A 14,217-nucleotide genomic window follows, 5' to 3' on the forward strand; every position below is an offset into this window, starting at 1 on the left:
TACAGTGTGTCTTTTCCATTTTTCATTTTGCTTTCAAGTTAGGAAGCAACTCTAACAGTAGTTGTGCCACTTTGCTGCTGAGAAGGTGATTAGGTCCCAGCTGCACGCCTCAATATTCATGACCCTGTGTGACAGCACCTCCCACTGTGTCCATGGCTGTGTGAGTGACATTTACCAGTGATCAGCAGTGTTTGATTTCATTTTCTTGGTTTCCTCTTTTATGCTGGCATCAGCGTATTAGGTACACACTTCTGATGTGTGTTCTAAGGTATACAATATATAACCCTTTATGGCCGGTCGGAGCGGGCACACTCTGTTTTGCATAATTATTTTTAAAGCCCAGTAGAATTGCAACCACATAAACTAGCACAATAATTTTTTTGCATATGAAACCGGAGGAGTTGTACTTACATCTTATCCATTCAGCTTGTCCTCGGTCACGGTTTGCAAATTGCGACAGAAGCATTTGCAGCAACAAAAACATAATATTCCAGAAACACGCTTTGCCGATCTGATCAGCTGTTCATAACACTTCCTACGTTGACGTCAGCACGATCTATCTGATGTCCGCTATTACCTGGCCGAAACCGGAAGTGACGTCACTTTCACGGAAAATGTAGTTTTTTCCTATAGGGCATTTACAAAGATATGCTGGTGTTTTTAAAATTAATGTCTGAGTTTATGCCTTTCTGTATAGTTTCTGGGATGCTTAGAACTCAAATTACACTGTTGGAAATTGTTTATTTTGATGCACATGCTGTTTTTTTGCAAATTTGCATGTCCTGCAGTACATAAAAATTGGTGTATCTCAACAACAAAATTATGAAGACACTCAAATTGAATTTCCTGTGGTTAGAAACTATTTTGTGCAACGTTTTTGCATTAACAGTTTTGAGGGATATACCTCTGAAATTTCTCTAACTAGAAATATGTGTAAAAAAAACCCAAAACAAAAACGATTTTCAATTTTTTATAGTTTATTGCACTTTTTTTGCAATTTATGTAGTTACTATGGACTTAATGCATACATATTATTATAATTCGGGACATAATGGTTGTACTGATGTATAGCAACTTGAAATACTCCCAAAAATGGCACTACAGCACCTAAAAATATAAATATAAGCTCTGGTGGACTTGGTTCTACAGTCGGTCTTAAAGGGATAAGTCATGTATACCAGATGGAGTCTCTTTGTATTGTCTCTTGTTATGATGGCACAGTATTTACCAGTGGCATGTCTCACTTGATTAACTGATCATCAACAACTGTGAACTCTATAAAAGCAGAAGTTTGATAAGACAAGATTAAAGTGGAGATGTTTGGCCATAACATATACACACGGCACCATGTTTGATTAAATTATATCAATACAGACACCTCATGACTAGGGATGCAACGATACCAATTTTTTCAAACCGATCCGATACCGATACTTGGATCTGAGTACTTGCCGATACCGAGTACAAAAACCGATACTTCTGCCACACACAAGTTAAACTTAACCAGTAGTAAAGAAACGACCCCAGACAACTCTTTAACACAAACGAAACGTTTACTGAACGTAAGGGCAGAGACAGATACTGTACAACACATCCCTTTTTTAAACTCAAATGATATTCCAATTCCTTAACCAAATGAAATACACTGTATAAATGAAATAATTCCCTTTCAAATTATATTAAACAACCCAACTTATGTTATCACCTTTTGGTAAGTGACTCACTAATATACACTCCAAAACACGTTATATAAATCCACTACACATACAATATTCACACATGGGCCCCACACACACTCACATTCACACTTGTTGCAGGCCTGTTTGCTGCTCACGCCGGACGATGGAGAAAAATCCTCTTCTCCCCAGTAAGAGCACAAAAGTCTGACTTACAGTTCCGTTGCTCGGTAGGTCGCCGTTCACCAGTCCCACACTAAATCCACTCCCTGCGGACCCGATGCTGTCTCTGCTACAGCGCGTTAGCCAGTCACTGTCCAGCTCTCCGACAGTCCATAGCAGCTGCCTCCGTGGCGCAGCCAAGCAGTCCGGGCTAGCCTTTAGCCTCGGCGGTCATGGCTGGAAACACAGTTTTCCACGGTGGTGCGACCGTTGAAACAAAAAGTCACTTCACCCACTCTCTGTTGCGAAGCTCTCACACGGTTAGCTTTCTAGTCACACAGTCTTTTGTGCTAGTTAACCTCAGTAAAACTAGCCGAGTCTCTCACTTTGGTTCAGCTAACCTCGTGCATCTCTCCATGCCGTTCTCTTCTGTGAACTGTGAACACCTTATGTGGCGTTTAAGTCCATGGGAATTATGAGTATCTACTACCAAATTCCCATCCGGGCTACATTAGTATCGGTTCATGGTATCGGTTAACTTTTACGAGTACGAGTACGCACACATTTTACAGTATCGGCACCGATACCCGATACCAGTATCGGGATCGGTGCATCCCTACTCATGACATTAAGCAAGTAAAGTATTCTAGGGTCAAATGTGTCTGTCTGACAGCTAAAGCTTGGCTGAAATTGAGTAACGCAAAAATGACAATGATCCCGATCATAGCAGCAGCTCTCCGACAGAATGGCTGAAAGAGAAAAGGATCAAGTTGTTGCAATGGACCAGTCAAGCGTCAATGAATCAAAACATGGTAAAGAAAAATGAGCCTGAAAATATTCGACAACAATGTGACAGAGTGATAAAGTCATAAAGAAAAAAAATACTTTGAGTTATTGCTGCTCAAGGTTGTTCTACAAACTTTAATATTGGGTTGTACATCATTTTTCACACTCTGCTTCTGCTTTGTTAAATAAGTATGTTAATGTTCATCTCATGTCGCATTTGCCTAAATTTAAGATCTGGTAAGAACTAGATAATTTTTCATTATTTCCTGATATGTAATACTTTGGAATTGGGTGTATTTTCTTTTACCATGGCTGTACTTGCCAGTACACACTTGACTCCCACACATTTGCTGATTATGCAACAGCAGATTTTTAGCAGTCAGAGTGTTGCTTATTTTTAAACCAAACTATTATTTTGCATATTTTTTTTAGAGTGGTGTATTAACATATTATTCAGGTTGATCAGAGTGCTTGAGTGTTTAATTAGAAAGGTCTTAGTGTGTTAGCGCTTAAGGACTATTATGCTAAATAAAGGTCTGATATTAATTCTTTGAGAGGTTATAATGAAGTGGGCAGTCAAGTGCAGCATTCAGTTTACTGTTTTGCTCCTTTTCTCTTTTGATTTCTACATTTCTTTGTGATTTGTTTTGCTTTATTCATACAATCTCGGCACGTGTTTGCATTTCAGCCCGTATCAGCCTGCTCACCTTCTTGATTAAATTCCATTATCTTCTGGTGTTTTTAATAAAAACGATGTCATTGCCTCCAAGATTCCAAACTACAGCAGATATATTGTGCCATATGGCCACAGAGAGACAAGACGATTTTTCGCACATGCAAGTAGTATAAACCTCCTCACCTGATTAGGCTTTGTCTGCCACATTTTTTATGACCACAGTATCCCACAGTTGCACTTAATTCAGTTTCTGTAAACTGTCACTCTTTCCTGCTACTCTTTAGCCTTCCCGCCACCTCGCGCTGCATTGGCAGGTGTGTTCTCAGTGTGATGCTAGGTTTTCGTGTGCCACGCTGTGCAATGCCAAGTCACCAGCAGGGGGGCAACACACTTCATTCATGCCTCACTACTCTGACAGCGGCTCTGTGTCTTTTTCTTCCTTTTCTTGCTTTCAAGTATTTATCCAGTTAGCAACACACCTATTTGAATTATTTTGACAAACTCTTTCCATTCTTTCCTCTATGTCCTCTGTTGTAAGTCCCTTTCCGCCCAGTTGTGGAGTATTAACTCTACCGGTACTGTAAGCCACTGTGTCAGCGCATAAGTTAAAACTTTGTTGTGCCACCCAATCAGTGCATGTTTTGTAAGCGACTCTCAGTGGGAAGGCCACTGTTTCTATTGATCATGCGTGTGCCGTGTGCACATGTGTGTGGTTTGTGGTGGGGTTAAAAGGAGATATTCGGCCGCCATATATGTCAGTAGTATCTGTCTTGCTATTGACTGCAGGATAGCGGGCAAGGACAAGAGAATTAAAGAGGAAAGAGCAGGATGAGAGAGGATTGGGAATAGGGGATTGTTAAAGGGAGAAGAAAGGATTATAGGAAGGGCAGAGGGAAAATACAAAAGACTGAGAAAGAGAAACCATAAAAACAAGAAATAAACAGCATAAAGAGCTTGTTAACATGGAAAAGAAATCAGGAAAAATACAGCATGATTTTGAAAGGAAGGAATTTTCCATATTTCCTTATAATTAACAGATGTTTTCCACATTGTTTAACCACCCGGTGAATTTATAGAAATGCCAATAATATTCCTGAAAAATAAAGCAGATAAATTACTGGCAGAAAAATGACAATGAAAGGTTGTATGGCTGGGTTTTACTCAGTGCATATAGCATGCTCTGGTTGCATGTGAGAAAACAACTGTGACTGCATTGCATGCAGCTGGCGTTTAGCTAACCTTTTCCTGTTAGAAGAGTAAAATGAGAGAAGCAAAAAGGGAAACTGAAGTGACGCATATAGACGGAGCAGCGAGTAAACGCTATAGGTCGGGAGACAGTGAATGTGTTTGTTCAGTAATTGATCTGCTGATGGAAAGGGACTATTTTTATCCTTCTCAGACCCACATCTTTGCATGAGCGTCCACACCCTGCCCTCAACTACTCCACAGCCAAGTCAAAACCCATGCAACTGCAATAAAACCTGAGTGGGTTAATGCTTTTTAAACTTACCTAAATTTTAAACTGGATGATTATCCACTCCCTTTCAGGTGCATTCCCTGGTTTTCTGCTTTTAGTCACTTGATTGAAATGAACAAGTTATTTTTCCTCTTTCTTTGGCACTCGTTTTCAAAATAACTACATTCACGCTAAACTGCAATGACAGCCAAGATTTTATTTAAATTAAGACAATCGGGAAGACTTGCCATTGCTCTTTCCTAAGAAGTATGATAAAAATGTTAGGAAATGATCAGGTGCTTCAGATGGTGACAGTTGAATAGAGTCACAATTTTGAAATAATACCATTAAGTCTGACAGAAACCAAAGATAACACTCTCCTACTCATTAGAGTCGCTTTCCAGTGGGTAATGGCGCATGTAGTTTACATGTGTAATAATTGTACATGCATGAGCAGATACTTGCCACGCAGTCTAATTGTCTTTTTTGTTGCCTCTGTCTCGGACTACTAATTATACAGCTGGTTCTATCAGGACATCCAAAAGTAATCTTAATCAATACAAAATGAAAGAGCAGCAATCTTGCTCTCTAAATAAGAACACAGAGATAGGATTACATAAGCTGCAATGCCTGTCAACATGATGACATTTCAGCCAACAAGTACGAAGTAATCAGTACTACATTGTTGCCAAAACCCTTTTTTAACTCCTACATATGCAAAGTTTGATGGCTGCATAGTTGTGATTCTGTCATGTTGGCAAACACAGACAAGCAGATATAAACACCCACCAAAGTACTGCTTTTTTAGGTGGCTCCTACTTCAATAGGTGCCTTCAGTACCACATTTTGCCGTGATGACACACACACACAAGGTGACAACAATACAAGCTACTATTCATACAGCAAACAGTAAGTGGACACATTCATTTCAGAGCTCCCCTTCCATGACTTCTTGGCACTCATTAAAATCCTATTTCTAAAAACATCTGAGCATCTGAGAAAGTGATGCATGATTATCTCCACCTATCACAGCCCCGGTCAAATGAGGTCCGTGTTTTTAGCAAGGTAGTCAGGGCAACAGTGCAGAGCTGTCTCTGCTTCAAATAGCAAACCTCACTTGTTATTTTTGCTTTGTCAAGACCAGACCAATTATTTATCCAGAGAGCCTTGGAATAAGGTTAATGCTACCCTTGTAGCCTGCTAAGGTATTTGGATCTTATTTCAGTATAAAATAAAGGAAAACTCAGGATTCTTTTTTTTTAATGATATTTGTACAACTTGCTGTAATATCTGCAAACACACTCAGTTTTGTGCTGTCTCCATAAGAGTGTAGTGGCAGAGGAATATTACTGAAATTATGTTATTTCTGTTTTTTTATGGAAACAAAATGAATATTTACAAATTAAAAAGGATCGTTTTGGCATGTTTTGTTTTCAATAACCCTTTTTTCAAAGCTCCCATGTTCAGGTTCAGTAAAATAGTCACTGAATCAACTGTCTTAACTTCAAAAATGCTGTTTAATTATTATATAACAGTCAAATTTCATGTCTTCACCTTATCAGTCAGGTTAATTTTGAACAAGTTCCAGAAACTCCTTCATAAAAACTGTCTATACCAGATTTTGAACTGCAGGTCTGCATTGGAAGCACATATAGCGCATAATCAATGAATGCTTAATACTTACTTAATGCTTCAGAAAGCAGGAAGAAAACTCTACTACTCACACAATGGCAATTTCCTGTTTCACCCACGATATGAAGCCTAGATTTTTTTTTTTTTAATGAAAATATCAAAAAAGGGAAAAAAAATTGATTTGTTTTAAATAACCATATATAACCATTAAAGCCATTAAATATCGTCTGCATGTCAAAGTATCCTTGGCCAAGATAAGAGTGCGAGCTTATGAATGAATGTTAGTTCGTCATCACGCGTAGAACCTGTGATCTCTCATATATAGTCGCCTCGATGTGGCTCATTCACATAAAAAGGCACCTGACCACTAAGTTAAGTGAATGGCCTTGAAATTTGACTGCTGCGCTATAGCTGTACTGTGACATTTTTGCACCTGTTCATGGTCTTTTTTTCTTTACTATATTTATGTGTAAATTTCTCTCTCGTTGTTCATTTCTGTTGGTTGTGAGAATATATGTCACAGCGCGCCACGGTCGCTGCACATGTGAGTGCTCCCCGGATGGCACTACTTGTGCTGCTATTTGCTACGCAGCAGCAAACGATGCAGTTTAAACCGTAGGATATAATGGGTTTCAGAGAGCAGCGGTGCCATTGTCATATAGTATGTGAAAGAAGATTTGCTGTTTCGCTGTTTCAAGATACCATCAGGATCGTTCAGAGACCACCAGGCGCCTGTTTCTGTGGGAACCTGAGTGAATGTGGTGATAACACAGACACTTCTTGTGACAGTGTCAATATCCCCCTTGAACTGTGTCACTACTGTCCCATAACATATACACATCATCATGGCTTGTACAGTCTCACAGTTTCAAGATTTCCTAAAACCACCTTGAACAACGTTACTGTTCTGAAATTTTGAGCACCTCTAAACAGTTTGATGCATTTTCAGTCACTATATTTAAAAAAAATTATTAAAGTTCAGGCAAACAGAATTTTTACTGCTGTCAAATGCCAAAATATGTCAAATTAGATCCAAACAGCATGTAAGGTTTAAGTAAATTCACACTTTTTTAACTGCACTGTGCTCACAATAAATAAAGACAAATGTAGGATGGATATAAAATGATATGCTGTGTCAATAAAAAAGAATAAAAATGTGGAAACAAAATTAAATAACTTACTGATGTCATTTCAAGTAAGTAAAGATGCAAAATAGCACCTGAAGGTGGCAAATATTATGATCACAGTCTCCAAAACTGATAAATGCCACTTCGCCTGTTTAATTATCTCATGATGTGATTTGTACCTTCTGATTAACAGTGCTGTGATTGGTAGATGTACTGTAGTGAATAGGCAAGTGGCAAAAAGAATGTCTTGGAAAAGGTGCTGTGTCTAATTTTGCAGGGTATGAAGCAAAATGCACTGAGAGCTTTTTTTATATATATCATCATCTCATTTCTGATGGAGGTGATATTTACAGGCTTTTGCATCTCAAGTCTTTAAACATATAGTCAGAAAATATTTAGCCCTCAGAAATGTTTGTGTTGATAGTTCAGCAGAGAATTGTTAAAGTGCATCCTCCATGGTTTCTCAAACAACAGCAGAACTGAATTGAAGATGATCGCTGTTTTCTGTTATGGAGAAAAACAGCTTTGTCATTTTATTTCTGTAATATAAAGTAAGGATGCTCACCTTATATAAACTATTATATAATTTTAAAACTATTTGTGTATCGTGCTTTGTCTTGAGTTTGTTGAGTGAAAAACATATGCTAATACTGTGAATCATCTTTTGTATCCTTTTTATTTTAGCCACATCAGCCACCCCTCCTCCACCAAACAGGAGAAATCGCAATAAAAACAGAAAACACAGATACTGCTGTAAGGATTTAGTGACTACTCAAACTGCAAAACCAATAAATAAAAAGCAAACAAAGTTAATTGTCATTATCTGGTTTCTGTATTCATGCCAGTGAAATCCAGTAGCAGCTAACAAACAGTTAATAACCACTTCTGCTGGAAAACTAAAGGCAAAAGGGCAATTTTTCACACACTTCTCCAAAATTAAGCACAAAAAAAGTATATTATATAATTCCTAACATCATTTTTTTTTTGTAATATCCTGGCAACACATGTTCTAACCCTCCCTACCACACCTGTCAGCACAGCTTTGGTCTACTGCAGCAGCTTCAAGCCCTGTCTGCTAGGTCTTTGCCAGGTATGGCCTCTATAGATATACTGTACATATCACCTAAAGCTCTTATTAATCCAATCATCCAAGGTTGTAAGCTTTTTTTGTCTGAACTGGAAAGAAATTAGTCAAAAGACACAGCCATGTACGAAAATATGAGAGGGGGGGAAAGTGTGTGTATATATTTATGACTGTGTGCAGTAGAGAGAAGGAAAGCAAGGGAGTATTTCCTGTGATAGCATGCTTGCCTTAAGTCATCACTCATATCACCCTGCTCACCTCTTGGTGCAGTGCTCCTTAAATGAAGTAAGTGAAATACTTCATTTAAGTTTATGTACGATTTTATGTATTTGGATAAAATACCATAAACATCTTACCTTCGTTATTATTTGTTCCTCCTCCAGCCCGTCAGGTATGACCCTGCCTGCGCCATACTACCGGCCAGAGGAAGATGATGAACGTCCCTTCATCTGCTCCCTGGCTTCCGATAATGGCATAATGTCATGTACTGACGTGCCAGCGAGGCGCGAAGGAGGACGCATATGCTGCCTGGATAAGGAGGACGCTCTCCACAGACAGGCGCTGGGCCTTAGTCCTGAGCCTCTGGCTAACAGCAGTGGTGCTGGTGAAGCAATAGGGCTATGCATAAACTGGAACCAATATTACACTCGGTGCCACACTGGGAATACTAACCCCCACAAAGGTGCCATCAACTTTGACAACATTGTCTACGCCTGGATTGTAATTTTCCAGGTAGGTTTGTGTGCTAAGTGTAATGAGTAGTAATAATAACCTTCTTTTTGGACTGTGGTTATTTGGTGCTGATGATTTAGTGTTCTTTTGTTCATTTATTTGTTTTTAATTAGATATCTGCATTCTTTTTTTGCACCGAAGAAGCATTTACTTTTCTATTTTCCTCATTTTTCTTATTACTTACTTTTTCATTACTCCATGTTATTTTTTTTAATAAAATTGGCTGATTTTATATATGTATTTATTTATGTAGAGGAGTTTCAAGGTGATAAAAAAACTGTCCTTCACTAGTAGATAAATATTTGGCAAAGTAAGTCTTTTTAAAAAATTATATAATGCTAAGCAAACCGTGGAGCTCAAATTGCAAATGTTAACTTTGAGTCAAATCTTTCCTCCTAGGTGATCACTCTAGAGGGCTGGGTTGAGATAATGTATTATGTAATGGATGCCCACTCCTTCTACAACTTCATCTACTTCATCTTACTCATCATTGTAAGTACTTTCCACTAACATTCCAGTTTATCACATGTTTAATTATTATAAATGTTTGGAAAAACTATAGAAAAACACATACTATTGCCTCCTAGTGTGAGTATATTGCTACATTTATATGTCAGTAAACACCCTTTCTGAGTGATTAATTGAACTGATTTAATCCGAAGTAGAAAAATGCAAGTAAAAAAACAAGTACAGGTTGATGGACTGCTGAAAAACACACAAAAAATCATGTGCCGAAAGGGAAAGGTTATCATGTGCATGCTCTGTGCAAAAGTTATATGGGACATGCAGTGTCAGCAACGCAATAAGGGTTGGATTATTTTTGCTGCATTCACATGCTTTTGACTGCCTGTAAACTCTGTTCATTCCCACTGTGTCAGTACAATAGACAGTGCCACAGAAGTCACAGATTTTACACTTTCCTACCAGCAGGTGAACATTAAAAAAAAGACAAAATAAGATCAGGAAGATAACATGGCAGAAGAAAGGAGGTGAGAAGCTTTGTAGTGCTGATACTTTCTAAAAGTAATGGAAGTCTTCTGCTAACTGGAAGGTTGATGGTTCAATCCCTGGCTCTTCTGACCTGTTTCTTTGGGCAAGATGCCGAAACCTGAGTTAAACCTGATGTAGTCACTGGAGTGTGAATGTGTGAACGTGTGTGTGAATGGGATATTGATGCTTATAGTAAGCACTTTGAGTGCCAGGCCTGAGTAGAAGAGCAGTTTCAATCGTTAAAAAATGTTACCATGAGAAAGATCGTAGAACACTTGCTATACATGTATAAAGTTGTATAATCAGAGGGAAGGGAAATGTTTTGGGGGTATTTGAATTTTAAACCTGCGTCCAATTCTTTGTTATTGCTGATGTGATTGCTGACAGTCCATCCACTCTGTGGCAGATGAGACCTCAGACTTGTCAGTGCAAGAATCACCTTTTTGCAAGATATGGACGTGGTGTCACATTACAGCATAATCGCTTTTTCCTGGTTTGTACTAACCCACTGTTTAGAGTCTCATATCACGTACCCCTCTTGTTCCAATTACATTAAGGGCCAACAGATGATTACATCATCGCACTGATTTGCAGTCAGATTTCATGCCCAAACTGCTGCAATCTGGCACTAAGAACTGACCAAACAAAACAAGCTCATTTGTTTTCAGGTTCAGTATGAGAGCTACAGAGATTAAGAGATTGCATATCGCCTAACTGCTCTAGACAGACTGCTCCCTTTGTGGTGCAAATGCCCACATAGTTTTGGTGTAACTAACTGACGCAAATGCGTTGCTCCTTTTGAGCTTCCTTGCAAAGCTCCAGTCTGTTTGGCAGCCACCCAACGTTTTTAAGTGATGCCGTGGAAGCATTGCTGACACCATGAGAAGTTTTCAGCCACACACTTCAATGGGCCCTTATTGTGCTCTACACACAGTCAGGGTCACCTTGAATGCTTTTATTCTTTTCCTTTGTAGTCCCTCCATTTACTGTCTTTTACTCATCAAACTCTCACTCCCTCATCCACCCCTTCTCTCCGTCTGTTGTGTCATTATGAAGTGGAGTACCCCGCACTTGAAAGCCTGTTAATCAGTCATGTAAGTGTGTGGTTTGGGGTACAAAACTGAGAGACAAAAAGAAGTTTAACCTCCACAGTGTCAAACACAGTCTCATCTTTGTCTGTTTGGAACTTGATATACTGTCAAGTGTGGAACCCAAAGTAGCGATATCAGAGTGAACTGTGAGGGTAAACGGGAGTAAGTGTATAAGATCTAAGCACAACCAAGAGGGCATTTATTAGGCAGTTACCTGTGTGTATATGAAAAAAGTAATACCAAAATATATGTGATGACTCCAGCATAGGAGCGCATACAGTTGTAATTGCATACAATAACTTAAATCTTTTAATAAATTTTGCTGAAGGTTCTTCAGTGTCTTTTATCCTTTCAAGGCCAAGGCTTGTTAACATCGCATAGTGATCACGACTGACTACAATGGTAGGTTTTGTTTTTTCTGTTTTCTTTTCTCTAACCCATTGAACAATAACTGAACAATGGGAAAGCCCAAAGAACTAATTGAGTATAAGAACTGTAGACGAACACAAGCTGGGAAAGTCTCTTTGAGTCATTTCCAAACAACAGCAGAGTCCAAGATCATCTGTTCAAACATTTTTCAATAAGTACAAGTTACTTAGATGTGTCACCACTTTCACAAAGTCTGGAATAAGACCAAACCTGTCACCCTCTGATGAGACAAAATAGGTTAAGATATTCAGGAGCAACCCACCAAGGCTCAAACCTGCCATGAACTAGAAACTGCTATAACACCAGCATTACTGTCAACAGTGAAGCGACTTTTTGTCCGCACCCTCTATGGACTGAGAGGGTGCTGACCAAGAACAAAGGCCTTGCTCCGAAATCAACATCTTCTAGCTTGACTGACATTTCAGCTACCCGAATAGACAAGCCAAATTGCAGTTTTATCATAAGATGAGGCAAAGATTTAGCCACAGTGACAAGTTTGGAGAAGTATGGTGAAGTTTTCAAACCTAAGAAGACTGTACCAACTGTCTAGCATGGTGGTGGTAACATCATGTTTAGCTGTCAGTGGTACTGATACATTGCACGAAGTGGATTAGTGGATTACCTTCAGTCTTTTTAACTTAACCTTAAATCCACAGCTACACAATTAAAATTTGTACCCAGGTGTGTACACACCGGATGTTCCAACAGGACAATGATCACATAAATGCATTAAAACAGATGGATAAAGAAGGAAAACAAAAGAGCTTCTGAAATGCTCTTCCCAAAGCTCCGACCTCAACAGTAATGAAAATTTGTCCACTTTGCTTATAAGATGGGTTCGTACCAGTAAACCAACCAGTTCAAATGAACCCTATCAATCCTGCCAAGAAGAGTGGTCTAATATCCAACCTTAACTATGCCAGACTCTTCTTGATTACTACCAAAAGCATGAAGTCAAGGTATCGAGGACCCCATGTGGATTAGAAAAAATCAAAAATAAATTCAAACTTGTGCACCCAATTAGTTTTTTAAAGTTCTTCCATTCTGCAAAAAAGAGCATTTCAAAGAAATCATTAAAAGCCCCAAATTATCATGACATTCATGCCCAGGATGAGTGTGTGCAAACTTCTGCCTACAACTGCATATGCAATCTGTTATAAGCTAAGCTCATCTAAGCGATGACGTGTGTGTGATCACACATGCTTTTGTCTATGTGAATATGTATGTGTTTGAGTGTGTATGTGTGTGTGTGTGTGTGTGTGTGTGCTTGCATGCATGCATAATGCAGTGATGGTGTGAATGCGTGATATTGGGCTGCCCTCGCTCATTATGCGTAAAGCTGTCTACTGATCAGAATCACAGAATAGACACATGCACGCAGATGCAAACCTGGAGGGAAATCAAAGCCCCACACACCTGCAGACCTCCTTTGACCCACAGGCCACAGATGGGTATCTCTCCTCCTCTCTACAAACACACCTCCCATCTATGTTTCCTCTCTCTTTCTCTCTTTGTAAATATCTCTGGAGCCGCTTTATTTCATTCCCTCCGGCTTCCTCGCTCTCTCCTTCACCTTTCCTTTGCATCTTTGATCACTTTGGATGAAAGTCTAAAAGTGGAATGTCATTAGGTTTGGATTTTATATCTGTGAATGACTTATTAAGCATGACATCTCAAAATGCTTTGGTCTTATAGATGTGTATGTGCAGTATGTCTATGTATGTACTGAACATGTATTTATATCACTGAAGCAGAGAGATACATGTTCAGATTTGATGCACAAAACTGAAACACTGTTAAAAGCTGCTCTATCCATCCAGCAGTCTGTTTTTTTTAGTTGTTCACCATTAGCCAGTATTGATCTATTCATTGGTCTGTAACCTGCTCAGAGCACACCAATAAAGGCAGTTTCAGCAGTCCCATAGTGATTCCCATTACTGCCACTAAAAGGGTCAGTCAGCACGTAGCGTTCACAGTGAACCTCATCTCCTCTCTGCTGCCAAACCTTACTTTAACTCATGATAAGAAAATCAAACTTCTTTTGTGAAAAACAGTCTAAAAAAAAGAAAGCAGTGAGAGAGAGTGGCTAGGGAATGCTTGTCAGGCAAAGGCGTGAGAAAAGTAAAAATTAATGTTGAGTGCACGAAGGGGAGGGAGCATTAAGTCGAGTCAGAGAATAAAAAGAGAAGGAGAGAAAGAGAGATTGCCAGACGCTGAACTGTGCTTTGGGCATGTGTTGGCTCTGTCTGTCTGCTCCAATCAGTCTCGGTTTGGTGGGAAGCCAGCCTTCAGAGACCTTTAGCATGTGTGCTACCATTTCTAAAGGGGGAACAGAGCACAGTATTAGAATAGGCAAGTGTGTATTTACCACTGAAG

The 14,217-nt window shown here is 39.2% G+C and overlaps 1 protein-coding gene across 2 annotated transcripts in view; it reads left to right on the forward strand.

The window, feature by feature from the left end:
- cacna1ia (calcium voltage-gated channel subunit alpha1 Ia) overlaps positions 1 to 14,217 on the forward strand; it is a 168,109-nt gene that overhangs the window by 120,309 nt on the left and 33,583 nt on the right. For both annotated transcript variants that reach the window (XM_019357967.2, XM_019357968.2), the window contains exons 7-8: positions 8,983 to 9,331; positions 9,731 to 9,823. In XM_019357967.2, coding sequence (XP_019213512.1) covers positions 8,983 to 9,331; positions 9,731 to 9,823 — 442 coding nt within the window. The remainder of the gene's footprint in view (positions 1 to 8,982; positions 9,332 to 9,730; positions 9,824 to 14,217) is intronic.

Source organism: Oreochromis niloticus, linkage group LG4 (assembly GCF_001858045.2).
Source record: "Oreochromis niloticus isolate F11D_XX linkage group LG4, O_niloticus_UMD_NMBU, whole genome shotgun sequence".
In the NCBI taxonomy this organism is placed as follows: domain Eukaryota; kingdom Metazoa; phylum Chordata; class Actinopteri; order Cichliformes; family Cichlidae; genus Oreochromis; species Oreochromis niloticus.